This window comes from Corvus moneduloides, chromosome 21, assembly GCF_009650955.1.
Source record: "Corvus moneduloides isolate bCorMon1 chromosome 21, bCorMon1.pri, whole genome shotgun sequence".
Classification (NCBI taxonomy): domain Eukaryota; kingdom Metazoa; phylum Chordata; class Aves; order Passeriformes; family Corvidae; genus Corvus; species Corvus moneduloides.
In genome coordinates, this window is record NC_045496.1 from 10,710,894 (window position 1) to 10,725,220 (window position 14,327).

Here is a 14,327-nt window from a genome sequence, read left to right on the forward strand (position 1 = left end):
GCAAGATGGCGGCGGCGGGAGCCCCGCGCCGCCCCCGCTCCCCGTGCCCGGCCCCCGGCACCGGCCCCCGGCGGGGTTGAGCGGCCCCGGCCCCCCCGCCCCGCGCCGGACCCCGGCCCGGCCCCACCGCCCCGCGCCGGGACATGCCCCGATAGTGCCCCCCCCTCCCCCGGCGCAGCTTCCTCCCGCCGGGCCGAGCCCGCACACCCCCGCCCCGCATGGCCGGGCCGGCACCGCCGCAGCCCTGAGCCGCCCCGTGCCTCCGCCGCGGCCGCCCGGCCCCTGAGCCCGCGCTCGGCCCGTTCCCCGGGGTGCAGGTGTGGGACCACGAAGATGTTCTCGGCCCTGAAGAAGCTGGTGGGCTCGGACCAGGCTGCGGTCCGCGACAAAAACATCCCGGCAGGGCTGCAGTCCATGAACCAGGCGCTGCAGAGGAGGTTCGCCAAGGGAGTCCAGTATAACAGTGAGTCGGAGCGCTGGGCCGGGGGGCTCGGCCGGCCCGGGGGGAGGCGGGCGGCGCCGTCTGGTGCCCGTGGGGTGCCCGGGGACCGCAGAGGGGCTGGGAGTGCGTGTGCTTTCCTTATGCACGTTGGTGCTTTTATCCGCATTCGCTCAAAGCCAAGTTTGGAGTTAAATGTTGGAGCTCGTGGGAGGATTGAGGGACGGGAAACTTTTCTCTTTCGATACAGGACCCGGGACCCGCGGTGCAGCAGCGTCCCTGAGCGCTGCCTGCCGGCTGTGGCACAGGAGAGAGCGCCTTGTAGATCAGTTTGTGTCAGTTCAAGCATCGAGAGGGTAACTCCTCTGAGTGCGTGGGTGACCTTCCCTGCAGCCCAGGATAATGGTGTTTATAATTAAGCTCTAGTGGTTGTATGATAAGAGTCTATTAAAAAGCTCAGCCCTGCCAGGCTTTAATAAAAGGTGGACAGTGAATACCTCTGTGTGCTCTTGGTACATAATTTCATCCTGACTGTCTTTTCTGCAACTGATATATCTGCTCTTTTCTCGGGGAATGCTTTCAGAATTCCTTTCCTCTCAGTGTTGAGGCTTAGGGCTGCATTTTCCCCTTGGAGCTCAGTAAAGGTGATTTGTAATACAGTGTTTCAGGAGGGCACTGCAAGTATGTGAAATACGTCCCAAAGTAACAATTGTGAGACAGGGACAGCAGTTATGTCATTCCTGCTGAAAATAGAGCTGGTTCCAGAGAGTGCTGCAAGTACCAGCTCATCTATGTGGATCCAGGCAGGCAGGGGAAGCAGATTGCAGAAGGCTGAGAGATTGGCAGGTGGGAAAAAGACTGATTTGTAAACGTGGCACTGGATATTTTCTGTGAAGGCACACACGTTGAAGAAATAGAACTTCTGTTGGATCTTGGTCTGAAACAGAACGTGATGAAGTTAGCACTTTGGGGTTTGGGGTGTTTTTTCCTTTGTTTAACGTTACGGCTGTTGACTGTGCTTTGGGACTGAGGTTTCGAAGTGCTCTACTTTACTAGAGAAGCATTTGGTGCCTTTACCCATAGCACATCTGCAGATATGCCAGTGCTGTTTAATTTATAGAATTAGTTAGTGTCTTAGCAAGCAGTCCTGGATGTGAACAGCAGCAGTGTGATTGTTGAGACTGGCTTTCCAGTGAAGGATGGGGTGAGGAACAAAGTGCTGCCTTGGAACACAGCACTGCGTCCCTAAACACGTACCTGGAGATCTGCTGGTCTCAGACTGTTGGTTTGTGCAGAGGCTTTGTGTGGCCAGAGCCCAGAAGACCTGTGTGCTGCACTGGCAGCTGAGTGCTGGAGATCAGGTAGCTAATACCAGCTTGTGAATTATGTAAGAGCCAGGAGCTGACTTCTCAGACAGGGGAGGTTTGTGCTGCGGGCAGAAGGGATCAGCTGCATCCTGCTGGCACAGGATGGGACCAGCTCTGCTCCGTGGTGACTGCGTCGTGCCAGACCTGTGGATGGTACCTGCCTTGCTGTTCGTGCAAGGCCAAAAATGTCAAATGTAGCTTCGCTGCTTTTTGTCTCATTGCTGAAAGCCTCAGGAAAGGTTTTTGGTTTGTGCTCTGTCTTACCAGGATTTGTGTTCTAGTTACTGCTTTATAGCTGAAATAAAACTGCAGCTTTCTGTCACTGCCTTAAGGCAAGCTTTCCAATCTCCATAGTAACTCTTCCCAGCATCACTGTTATTTAATATTTATAGGAGATACAGCCTGGCTTACGAAAGGGCTTCCAGGTACCCCCTATAGCCATGGCACGGGGTAGATGGGAAACGTTCCAGCATGGTGAGGTGGTCTCAGTTGAAGGTGGGCTGTGAAGGAATGTCATTACAAGGGCCATTGCTCAGGAAGGGCAGAGCTGCAAGTCCTGTGCATTGCCAATTCTCCTTTCTTGGCAAATCCCTAACATTCAGCAGAGGCGTGCAGGTTTGGAGCCACTGTTAGCACACACAGATCTTTACAACTCCTCTGTTTCCCTGAAGCTGCCTAAACCTAAACCAAAGGGCTCTGGGATTTGTTTTGCAGAAATGTTTCTTTGCTGCATTAGACCACTACAGATGCTGAATGAAGCCTGTTTTCTTTCCAGAAATATATTTAGTGTGCTGAGAATACCTTGGGTTGTTCACTGATAAAGCAGACTGAGACACAGGCCTTATGCCTGGCTCTGGCTGCCTCACTGGGCTCAGAGCAGCAGAGCAGCCCCTGCTGTGCCAGCCCTACGGCTCTCAGGTACATTTTGTAACAGACAGCCCCGTGTTTGAGGTGGTGCTGAAGGCTGTGAGGTGTTTTAATGGCACTGTCAATTACAGACCCTGAGTAGAATAGAACACTAAGTTGAACCCAAATGATTTGTTTTGATGGTCCCTCTCCCACACAGTCAAGTTTTCAAAAGGAAGAGCATTGCAAGGTGGGAAGGTTTAGGTTTCGAATAAAATGATGAGAACAGAGGCTGGTACCAGCCTTTGGCAGTAATCATGTCCTTTGCTTGGGACATCGTATTGTAAAAGAAGAGCATTTCCATACTGCATTCCATCACACACACTTTGTACCATCTGCATGGAGCTGCTGTGGTTTGCGTCTGGTAAACACCAGATCTCCCTGAGCACTCAGAAAGCACAGAGCTGTAAATGATGTGGGTCTGTGCCATGTATGTCATGGCTGGAATGTTTATAAGGGATCATGATTCCAAGGGTGGGGAGCCAGTCTTTGTGAAAACTGAGTCTTGTTTTCCTGCTTGGGATACCCTGGATCAGGTGTGCTGTGTGGCTGTTCCCAGGGCTGTGCTGGCCCCATGAGGGGCCATGGCAAGAGCAGGTAGGAGGAAGTGGCTCTCATGCCTTTGGCAGCAGTGCTTGTTTGAACAAATTACAAGAGCAGTTGCAGAACATAATTTAGCACCAGGGCGCTCAAACGTGACCATTTATGTAAGGCAGTGATGGGCAAACAATGGTTCTGGCTGGGCATTCCCTGGGATTTGCTGATCAGGGACAGGAACAAAAGACATGGGGGTGCCAAATGTTCATCCGTTCTATTCCCCAGACATGGCTCTGGCCTTTACACACTGCATCCAGTGTGCCACTTGACAAACCCCACTGCTGGGTGTGCCTGGAGCACAGGCTGAGCAGTCACCAGTGCTGGTATACCAAAGGCAGTGGCTCCAAGAATTCCCCCACTCCCTCTCCTTACTACTTTTTCTGCCTAGCATATTCCTTAAAAGACAAAACTTAACTAATACCATGTATTTTAGTACATTTAGTAAGCCTTTTTAGTAAGCATTATAGTCCTTACTTCTTTTGTGTTGCTTTAGAGTCACGGTTCCCGGACTCATTGTTAAGTAGTTCCATTCAGCACAACTCCCAAAAGAAAGGCTTCTCCTCTTCCTGCCACTTCCCACCTTCTTTTCCCCTATGGCTGCCATAGGTGTTTGTGCAGCATGTGCCAGCCCTGCTTTGCGTGCTGCTGACCTGTACCTGCGGGGAGTGTGCCTGGGGGGGGGCGGTCTGCAGAGCAGGTGGTGCTGCTTTTGGCAGCAGAACAAGCTCAAAGCATTTCAGCTGAAGTCCCAAAGACCTTAATGAGGGTAAGGTTTTGACCCTCTCCATGGGGTTATTAGTTTGTGGATCTTTGCAAGTCCTGGAGGAATATGGGCAGAGCTGGGAATTCCTCATTTCTAGTTCTGAGTTGGTCTCAGACCTGTTCTCTGGGCCTGTATCGTCACTGCTCTGCTTCCATCTCCCTATCTGGAGAATGGAAATCCCTCTGGTTTTCCTGATGCAATGACAATATGAATAAAGTGATTTGTTTAGCTTTTTCCTTGCCTCTTGATCTATTCCCCATCCCTACCCTTCTTCCCACAGATAATTCTCCTGTCTGCTACAAACCTCTGGCTGTTTGCAGTAAGTACTGGTTTAACTTCAAATCAAAATAAGGCAACAGTTTTACTTGACAGCATTAACCTCACCTATAATTACTGTTCCTCTTTCCACGTTCAGCCACAGCCCAGGCCTATGGTGCACCAGCCTGGCTGTGCACTGGAAGCTCACTCAGCTCTTCCTGCCTTGCCGGTGCCTGTCACTGAGGACACCTGCCCCAGCCAAAGTCCCAAATACACTTGGCTTTGCTAAAAGTGATTTGTGTCACCTGCCTTCTTCCTGTTCTGTTTTTAAAGACTTTTTCTTTCTTCAGGAAAAGAGTCAGTGAGAACTTGTGCACTAAGTAGGAGGAGAGAGATCCTAATGGAGAGTGCTGGAGCTGGAAGGGGCCCTTGGACCTGCTCAGACTGAGCTTGTGGTGCCACAAGCACCTTGCACTGATCTAAACACGAGCTGATCAGGGCTGGGGGGATTCCCTTGCACTCCAGCCATGCCTCCCACATGCTGCTCATGCTGTTCATTCAGCTGGGCACTGGAGCTAAAGAAGAAAACTGAAAATGGATAATTTTGAGGTTATTTCTCAGCCAGTTCAGTTTCTTGATCCAGCTCCATGTTTAAGTGCATAAAAAATGGTGTTGGCATGAGGAAAGTCCCAGGGGAGGTAAGACTGTTCCTTCTGGGGAGAGCTCACAACCACATCATCTGGTAGTGATCCTGAAAGTGCACCTTGAGACCAGCCTGACTATTTAAGGAAGGGTCTGTTTGCCCCTAAAACTCATTGTTTTAGTATCTCCTGCCACATTCTGGGGTGGGGGGGATATGAATTTGAACATTTTCAGGCAGGCAGTGGGAGCATTTGGAAAGGTTTGGGTTTGAAAGGGGACAAATGGAGTCTCATTCTGCCTATGCCATGGACTTGCTTCATGAGTCCAAAAAATCTAAGGGATGTTCTGTTGATAGTTTTACCATCTGTAAGTAGGAAACAATCATACACAAGGTGACAGGAAATGCAGGAACTCGTTTGTTGTGTCTGCAGAGATGCTCTGAGACCTTTAAGTGAAGTCAGCCTGTAAATACTGTGTTCATTTTTGCCTTTGGGACCTTTAAGTGAAGTCAACCTGTAAATACTGTGTTCATTTTTGCGTTTATTATCCTGGTGTGGTGTTAGTAAGTAGTTTTGAAAAAGAATAAACAGCTCTGAAAAAGAATAAACCTCTGTGTACAAGAACAAAAGCACAGTGGAACTGCAGCACTAGACAGAACTCCTCCACAGACTTCGTGTATGTTTTATCTTCAAGTTGACCTCTTCAGCTCTTCTCTGAAATGCCTGCAGCAGCTTCTGAACTGCAGCAGAAGGCAGCCTTCTGTCTCAGATCTCCTTGCCCAAATGATGATGCACAACCTAATGCTAATCACCTGACTGCCATTAGGTGTCTGTGAGGTGGCCCATTTTCCAGGGGATCACAGCTCCAAATCAAAACACAAGAATAAAAATTCAGTTTAGATCAGCTTATGTTTTCCAGTAGCTGTGTGGTTGCCACTAAAAACAAAAATGGCATTTAAAAAAAAATTCCACAGTGTAACAGAAAATTTAGAAAATAATAGGTAGTGTTTTCAGAAAGAACAAGATAACATTTGAATTGACTCTGGAAAGTTCATATTAATTGCTACACTTTTTGATATTTTGGACACTTGCTTTCCTTGGAAGAGTTTGAATGTGTTTCTGTCTAAACTGAAGCAACCAGCACAAGGGCCTGATGACAGGAGGTTGTAGCCAGGTGAGGGTCAGGCTCCTCTACCAAGTAACAAGTAACAGGAGGGGAAACAACCTCAAGTTGCTCATGGGGAGGTTTAGATTGGCTGTTAGGGAAAATTTCTTCGCAGAAAGGGCTGTCCAGCACTGGCACGGGCTGCTCAGGGCAGTGGTGGAGTCCCCATCCCTGGAGGGACTTAAAAACCATGTGGATGTGGCACCTGGGGATATGGTTTATGGGTGGCCTTGGTGGTGCTGAGGGAATGTTGGAATAGTTGATCTTACAGGTCCTTTCCAACCTAAATCATTCTGTGATTCTGTTCTCTCAAGGCATGAGAGGTGTTTAAGGAGAAAGGGAAAGGATAGAGGAGGTAGTGGAAGGAAAAGCCGGGCAGAAAAGGCTGGTAAGGGAATAAGGTATGACAAAGTAGGAGTAAGGGCCAGGGAGAGGTAGAGAAGGCAGGAGGGTAGGAAGATGTTGCAAATGGGTGATTTAGATCACTTAAAGAATGAGCAGCAGCTGTACGAGCAAAAATGTTCTAAATATGATATTGTTAAAGTGTGACTTGACAAAGGTTGATGGCAAAGTTCACTCTGTTACTTGACCACATGCACGAAACACCCCGAGGAAAATCAAGTTAGAATTGAGGTGGAACGAGTGACACAGAAACCCTCCTGTTGGGTTATGAGGCTCAGAGGGGACCCCCTTTCTAAACTCCTGATGGAGCTTAGGTGCATCTGGGTCCAATCTTCGTCTCAGACTTGGACTTGGACAGTTTATGTCTAATGGAATTATCTATACAGAGTTTATAGTAATTAATACTGAGTATCAATTTCATTGATATTAACTCCACATGCCATCAGTCCCTTACTGAGGATCTGTTGGGCAAGGAGGGATGTTTTATTCCCAGGTAAGGGACCTCAGACTTAGAGAGGTGTCCCAGTGGAAGGGGAGACTCACTGGCAGACAGTTGGTCTTTAGAAAGAGCTTGGATTAGACTGCTGATCTGTCAGGGGTAAAAGGTCTCTGCCCCAAGGAGAAGCTTAAGAGGTGTCCCAGCTTCAGGGGAGGTCCCCAGCATGCAGCCACACAGCCGGGCACGGAGGGCTCAGGGGAGGCTCGCCCCGGCTGTCATATCGATGGGATAGCGTGGGGGCTCATAGTCTGATTGCGTTCGATGGGCAGGGTGTGCAGGAGATTGCTTGTGCCCACATCTTTCTTTGTTCCTTGATACATGAGTCTTGGAAAAGCCACCTGGTATTCTTGTGCTAATCCATGCTTGGTGTGGTGTTCCAAGCTCACGTGCATCAATGCTGGCTGTGTCACTGCTCCTCTCTGTCTTTCCTAGAGGAATTCTTGGTGCGGCTGGGGCTCAGGCCTTTGCTTCCTTTAAAGCCTGAACCAAACTGCTGCTGGTTTGCTTAAGGGGTCAAGTGTGCCCATTACAGAGCAGAGGCTCAAGCTGCGCAGATTCTGAAGTTTCAACCTTGCTGTTGGTTCTTTCTGCTGAGCTGGTGTGAGTTACTGAATAAACACTAATTTAAATGACTGAGGCTCATGTTTTCTAACGAACCCCATCGTGCCTGTGTAGTATGGGAGGACTAATTACATCTGAATAATGCTTGCAAAAAGTTAACATGCTTTTCACAGCATTCTTCAAGTTGGTTTAATCACTTTATTTGTCTGCTTGCTCTTTTCTCCAGTGAAAATTGTCATCCGAGGGGACAGGAACACTGGGAAAACCACACTCTGGCACCGACTGCAGGGAAAGAAATTTATTGAGGAATATATTCCAACTCAGGAGATCCAAGTCACCAGCATCCACTGGAATTACAAAAGTAAGATGGAAGAGGGTGGAGGGAGTGACAGTCATGGGACGGTGCCCTGGGGGAGGAAATTCCACCGCAGCCTCATTTTCTTACTTCTTCTCTGTCTGCTTGGGAGACAAAATGGTCTCTCATCACTCTTTTTAATTTATTATTCATAGTTTCTTAGTCATGTTTTTAATTTTGTCAGAAGCTCTGTATTATAAGTGCTAAAGAATATGTCTGTGGAAGCCATAATTCAAGGGAAGTGTTTAATAGGTGGTCTAAAGTATTTGAAATATTTGTAATATGCTTGACATGTTAATGAGGAGGGGTTATTGTATAAATCTGTCTCTGAGGCCCACTCTGCTTTGGGTGTTACTGTGTTGCCTAGAAGTGAATACATGGTGCAAACTGGATTTCACTGATGAAAATATAAAGAGCATCTGGTGACTGGGGAAGATGATGCTTCAAAAATTATTGTAGTACTATTAGCTCTAGGCTGTCTTACTGAAGCACAGAAGTGACAGTGCCTTTTTTAAGTTCTTGCTGGAGTCTGAGTCATCAGATGTGGTTTTTAATTTTTACTTTCCCGGTTGCAAGCCCTGTATCCCACCTGGAGAAGACACTGCAGGCACTGAAGTTGCATGAGGCTATGATTCAACAGCTCATTAAGTCCACCTTTTTTTAAGTCCACCTTCTTGATTGCTGATCAAGAATGCCACAGACTTGTGGGATGAACTCCTGATTCAGTATGAAAGTGCTCTGTCAGTCTGAGTGTGCTGTATGAAAAAGGTCAGCAGTTGTTTGTCATTATCAGACATTGTCCATCTGCCTCACTCTGATCTTCTGTTGAATCAGGTACTGCCCAGCTCCTCCCAGCTGGGAGAACACCCTGTGCAGTGGGGTGAGCACCAAATTGGGTGCTCTGTCTGATTCACCACCAGATTCGTATTGCCAGGTGATACCATGATGCCCAAGACTCGTGATAATGCTCACACATCCACAGGATGTGTTCACCAGCAGATCTGCTGTGGTCACACACTGGTGTTTCCCATCTACAGCCAAACCTCTGGCATGGTGTATGTTAGCTGTGGCATCCTTCCCCTCACTCCTCTTCCTCTCTCTCAGGATATCAGCACATCAGTTACTGAGGAATGAACACAGAGCTTACAAGTTGGATGATGGAAACTATCTCCAAAATCAAATTTGAATGCTTCAGCCTAAACAGACTTAGATCAGAGTAAGAAATAAAATTCCTCTTTCCTAGATGTCCAAGTGTAAAGAATGCATCAAGTGTTAATTGTGGGTTTCTGAAGTATCATGGGTTCAAGCATCAGAGTTTGGTTTCTTCTCTGATGGGTGCAGGTTACACAACACTTGAGGTAGAAACAGCCTGGGAGTCTGGAATTTATTCTAGGAGGCTTATTCATATCTAACTGTGTCCATGAACAGGTATAAAATGTGTACATGCAAAAAGGTGTTTGGAGGAAGATGCAGTCATCTCACCTGTGTTTGCATTTCTTTTCCTGAGCCAAGGCTCAGGCACTGCTTTTTCAACACTGATGCAATCCTGGGGTAGAAAACACCTACACCTGAGGCTGGCTTTGCTGTGTGCTGAGACCCACAGGTGTGTAGGTTATTTCTAGGGCTCACTTCTGACCTCGGTGTGCTGCATTTCTGTAGAGCTCCGTGGCCAGAGCTGACCACAATGTGTACACATGCTGATGGACTTTTCTCAGGGTGAAGTGTTGCTGACCTTGTCAAACTACCTGCAAGGCTGTACCTGAAATGGTGCTTTTCATTTGTGTTTCTTTTACATTGTAAAACATGGTCTATGGTCTAAGTAATAATTTCCACTAATATAGAAAATTTTCCATTTACTTTCTTAAAATGTATTTCAAAAAGCAACCCTCATTTTAAAGACATTGTAAAGTCTGCTTCCTGCTGTGAGAAGTGAGAAGCTTCCATCCAAGACTGGTGATATGGGCACTCAGAGTACTTGGTTCAGGTCTAAATCCTGCCCTGTTGGCCAAGTTAATCTGTAGAGGAAAAATAAAGTTTGTTTTTCCTCTGTTCATGCTCTCAAGCTACCTTGAATAAACATTATGAGGTAGTTGATGGCAAATATTTACAGACGTTAATTAAATCACTGTCAAGTATTGAAGGATTCTTACATTTCCTGGTCTTAGAAGAATTTAATTTTAGATGCAAAATGTAGCACCTTCAGAGATTTTATACTGGAGGAATTAATAAAGGTAGAGGAATTTGAGTTACTTCTTATTCAGAATGAACAAAGTTGCTTTTCTGTGCCAGTTTTAATGGGTATTTGTAATTTTTGTGTCCAAGTAAGGAATTACCATTCCTGACCTTAAGGAACACTTTTTTGGATTGTACTAGTCACCAATTTTATTCTCTGTTTGGCAGCCTCAGAAAGGGAGAATGAAATAAAAATTGACAAAATAGTTGTGCTCAGACTTTTTGAATGCCTGAGGGGGGGGAGTGAGGGATAGCAGAGTTACTTTGCACTGTAGGATACGTGATCCAGATCATATGAAGTGAATCTTGTCATTGAATGAGGGTAAAAAATGTCTGAGAGCTTGTGAGTTCCTGGTGATGAACCACCCACAATGTGATGATTCTTATTTTTAAACGATCTTTCTTGCAACTGGAGACTTCTCATGGCTCTCCATCATTTTGAAGGAAAGCAGTGTTCAGTGTGCCACTGGTCAAACAGCAGCTCAGGACAGACCTTTAGAGTGCTTTGATCCGTGGTTTGTGCTAATCCAAGTTAGGGAGTTGCAGGGATAAATTGGAGTTCTTTTTGCTGCCACAGAGCTGCTTCGAGTGACATGCTGCTGGGTATGAGTCACACACCAAAGCCAACGCAGCAGCACTAAAGTAATTATCCTCTTGCATGATCAGGATAATCAGGAATGATACTAGTGATGAAAGGGAAGAACTTCCTGGCTATGAGCTAGCAAGAGCATGTGGAAATACGGTTTTCCTGGGTCTCACGCAGTTGTTTTCTTTGAGAAATTCTGCCCTTCCTGTCATCCAGAAGGGTGTAAAGCAGGTCTGTGGGGTTAGGGGGTTCAGCTGTCTGGGGCTGCTGCTGCTCAGCAGGGTGTCAGTTCTGTGGGAATCACTCAGCAGGCCAACACGTCCTAACTGAGGGTGTGTTTGGCTCCTGGGAAGGAGGTGGAGAGCTCAGGAGCAAAGTGCCAGTGCTAGGCTCCCTTGTCAGCCCAAGGCCTCACTTCTCTCAACTGTTAGTCTCGATGTGCTGCTTCACACGGCACTTCTGGAAAGAACAGGCAGCCTCCTGGGCTCCTCCTGAGCCCGTGCAAAACCTGGGGAAGGCAAATATCTCTTCTGCAGCAAACCTTGATTGTGGAAAGGCACTGGGATTGCCTTGCCAGCTGCACGGCAGGAATCAGGGGGCAGACCTCCAGTAGCTGATCTGTGTCCCAGCACCTGCAGGGGCACAGGGAGAACTCCTGCAGTGCCAATGCCTGGGGGAGGAGCTGGCTCAGCTGGGTGCCAGGTGAGTGATTCATAGGTTGGACTTTACCCTACCTGATTCGATTATCTGGAGAAATATTCAGGGACTGAGTTAATTAGTGGAGTGTCGTGGTGTGAGCGGAAGTTTTTGGGCTGCAGGTGCTGTACTCCTGTGTGCTTTCAGTCCTGCAAGGCACTGCCTGGGCTGACCCGGGGAGGGGGGGGGGTCCTGTTCATCCAGTGCCCCCTGCCCAGCTGGCACATGGGAAGAGAAGCAGGATTACTGTGAGGAAAACAAGAGGCTGATTTTGCTTCATGAATAAATGTAAAAAAGGGTCTTTCTCCAGAAGCAAAGGATCAAAGTTTTCCTTTATTCATAATCAATCTGTACAATATTTTGAAACATTTAATTAAGCCAAGAGTGAGTTCTGTATAGAAATGCTTCCTGGTTTGATAATGACACTTAGATAAACTCTCATGCCATCCTGTGGTATTACTTGCTGCTCTGAGGCATTGTCCTCCTATTCCAGCTTTATGTTCAGAGCTGCTCCAAGTACAAGCTTTCGCTTCAAAGCCTGTAACATTTCCAAAAAGCAGCTGTTTCTTGGAACAACTTCCTGAAAAACAGACTGCTTATTTGGATTCTATGGAAACATTGAACCAGAGCTGCTCATCCTGCATGCCACCCGAAAGGGAAGTGGCTGCCTGTGGGTACCAGTGATCACTGGAGTTAGAATTCTGCATGTCTTGCTTCAGATTTTAACAACTCAGATAGATATTGCTGGTTATAATTTATTGATGCTGCAGCTCAATAGGAAGCAAAATTGCTAGTGAGACCTTATTTTTCACAAAATGCACCTGGAAATATGCAGAGAGAATGGGTTTCTGTAGCTGCAGGACTCTCAGCACTGGCTGTCACGTTCACATGGAAATGCTGTAAGGTCAATCTTTCTTAAATATGTGTATTCCTTTTTCCAGTTGTATGCCTTGTTTATAAACCAGACTTTATCCTCAAAATTTTTATTTTTAGACAGATTTTTATCTTTTTTGAAAGGCTTTGTACACCTCTTTATGTTACGAAAAGAATCTACACAAAATACTTATAACATGCTTCAAACCTGACATGAGCCAGCAAGGAAATCCAGCAATAAGTTATGTGATTAAGAGTATTTATGAAGTTTTTTAGATAGCATGATTTTGGTGGACAGCTGGGACCCTCATCAGCTCACTGCCTTCTTGTTGTGGTTGGGTTTTCTTCTTGCCCAGAATTTGCTTTTCTTTTGGCATTCCTATGCTTTGACATTCCTTCATGTTGGCTTTGGGTTGGGCTCTCTGAGTGATGGGTGTTTTACTGAAACCTTCTAACCCTTTGTGTTCTATTGTGCTTCCAGCCACTGATGACATTGTGAAAGTTGAAGTCTGGGATGTCGTTGACAAAGGTAAGATTTATAACTTTCTTTCTAATGGAGATTCATTGTCCTTTCTCAGTTTTAATTAAAAACTTACATGGAGTTCAGAAATACCTGCTTACTTCTGCTTTTAAAAATATCTGTATTTTTTTATATCACTTCCACAAAGAGTAAGGAAAGGAGAGGTGGGTCTGCTATGCTAGAACCCATTATCTGGAATCTAAACTTCAGATCAAACCCAGTGTTCCACATGCTCATGACAGATGAAGTGCCTGCTGCTCTGTGCATTCTGGTTCTCTGAGCTTTAGAATAAACTTCACCTTCTCCCCTTTATAGTGTCCTGTATGTTTAGACAGGTTCTGAGTTCTTTGTTCTGGTTATAAAAGTTCCTGTTGAGCTGTTTTTGTGAAGGCATTCTGTTGTTAAATTGGTAAAAGTGTAGCTGCAGTGGGTAATGTATGCAGGGGGGAAGGATGAAAGAGAAGCCAATTACTTAAATTCACTAGGACAGAAAATGCAATATGTGCATTCCAAAACCTTTTCTAAATGCTTAGCCAAGGAAAATTTTATTATATATAAATACATTTTTCATTAGTTTTCAATTTTTGTCAGAGTATAAACTTTTGCTTTATAAAGAGCAAAACCAAACTCCAAAACATCTGTGAAGACACAGTCTGGATGCAGTGCATACTGGGAGGCAGTGGGATCTGTTCCTGGAAGGGGTTGGGGTTCGGATGTAAATCTCAGCAGCCCATTCTGTAGCCCCGAATGCAGGTGTTGTTTGGCTTCTAAGAGGCGTTTAATACCAGCCAGGCTCCTGGTTTAGTGTGTGAGTATGGTCAGGAAAGCAGCTGTGCAGGTGAGCAGCTCTTGCTCTGTGAGTTATGTCCCTTGTTTGGTGTCTCTGTGTGTCAAATTTGTTGACCACAGTCATCAAAACTCAAACTTTGATGGTTTGTCTGGTGCTGCCTTTCCTGCAGCCTTAGCTGGAATCTGCTCTCAGGCATTCCTCAGCAGAACAGCATCACAGAGGCATCACCTGTGCAACTTACACTTGTGTTACACCAAAAACTAAGAGAAAAAGTAAAATAGGGAGTGGGAAAAGGAGAAATGTCATTTTTCATGTTAGCTGAACTGTATTTGAAATAGAGAAAAAAAAAAGACAAATAGAGTTAGCATCTATAGTTCAGATACCTAATGGAGCCTTCAGGGTAAACTTGAGCCAGGAACTTTAAATGAAAATCCTGAGCACTTTATCTTTTTAGTGTTTTAAGTCCCAGTTTTCACAGTGTAGACAAAACCTTGCTTAGGCCAGAGTTACTGCTGAAGTCAGTCTGATTACAGTTTGGCTTTTGGATTGTGGGATAACAAGTGGAGGGCTGGAATCTGAGCAAAACATCTGTGTTCCCGCTGCCTTGCAGCTTTGGTATGAATAGATAGATATTTAATTTGGGAATCATGTGGTTCCAGCATTTATTTCTGTGAATA

General features: G+C 46.2%; 1 protein-coding gene across 3 annotated transcripts in view; it reads left to right on the forward strand.

Moving 5' to 3' along the window:
• The first annotated feature begins 213 nt into the window (after window positions 1-213).
• Window positions 214-14,327, forward strand: part of RABL6 (RAB, member RAS oncogene family like 6) — a 50,561-nt gene continuing 36,447 nt past the window's right edge. The window contains exons 1-3 of one of the 3 annotated variants that reach the window (XM_032130647.1): window positions 214-463; window positions 7,825-7,959; window positions 12,822-12,869. In XM_032130647.1, coding sequence (XP_031986538.1) covers window positions 334-463; window positions 7,825-7,959; window positions 12,822-12,869 — 313 coding nt within the window. In that variant the 5' untranslated portion in view covers window positions 214-333. Of the gene's footprint in view, window positions 464-7,824; window positions 7,960-9,057; window positions 9,170-12,821; window positions 12,870-14,327 lie in introns of those variants that run through there. The other 2 variants (XM_032130650.1, XM_032130649.1) reach the window with 2 other exon arrangements.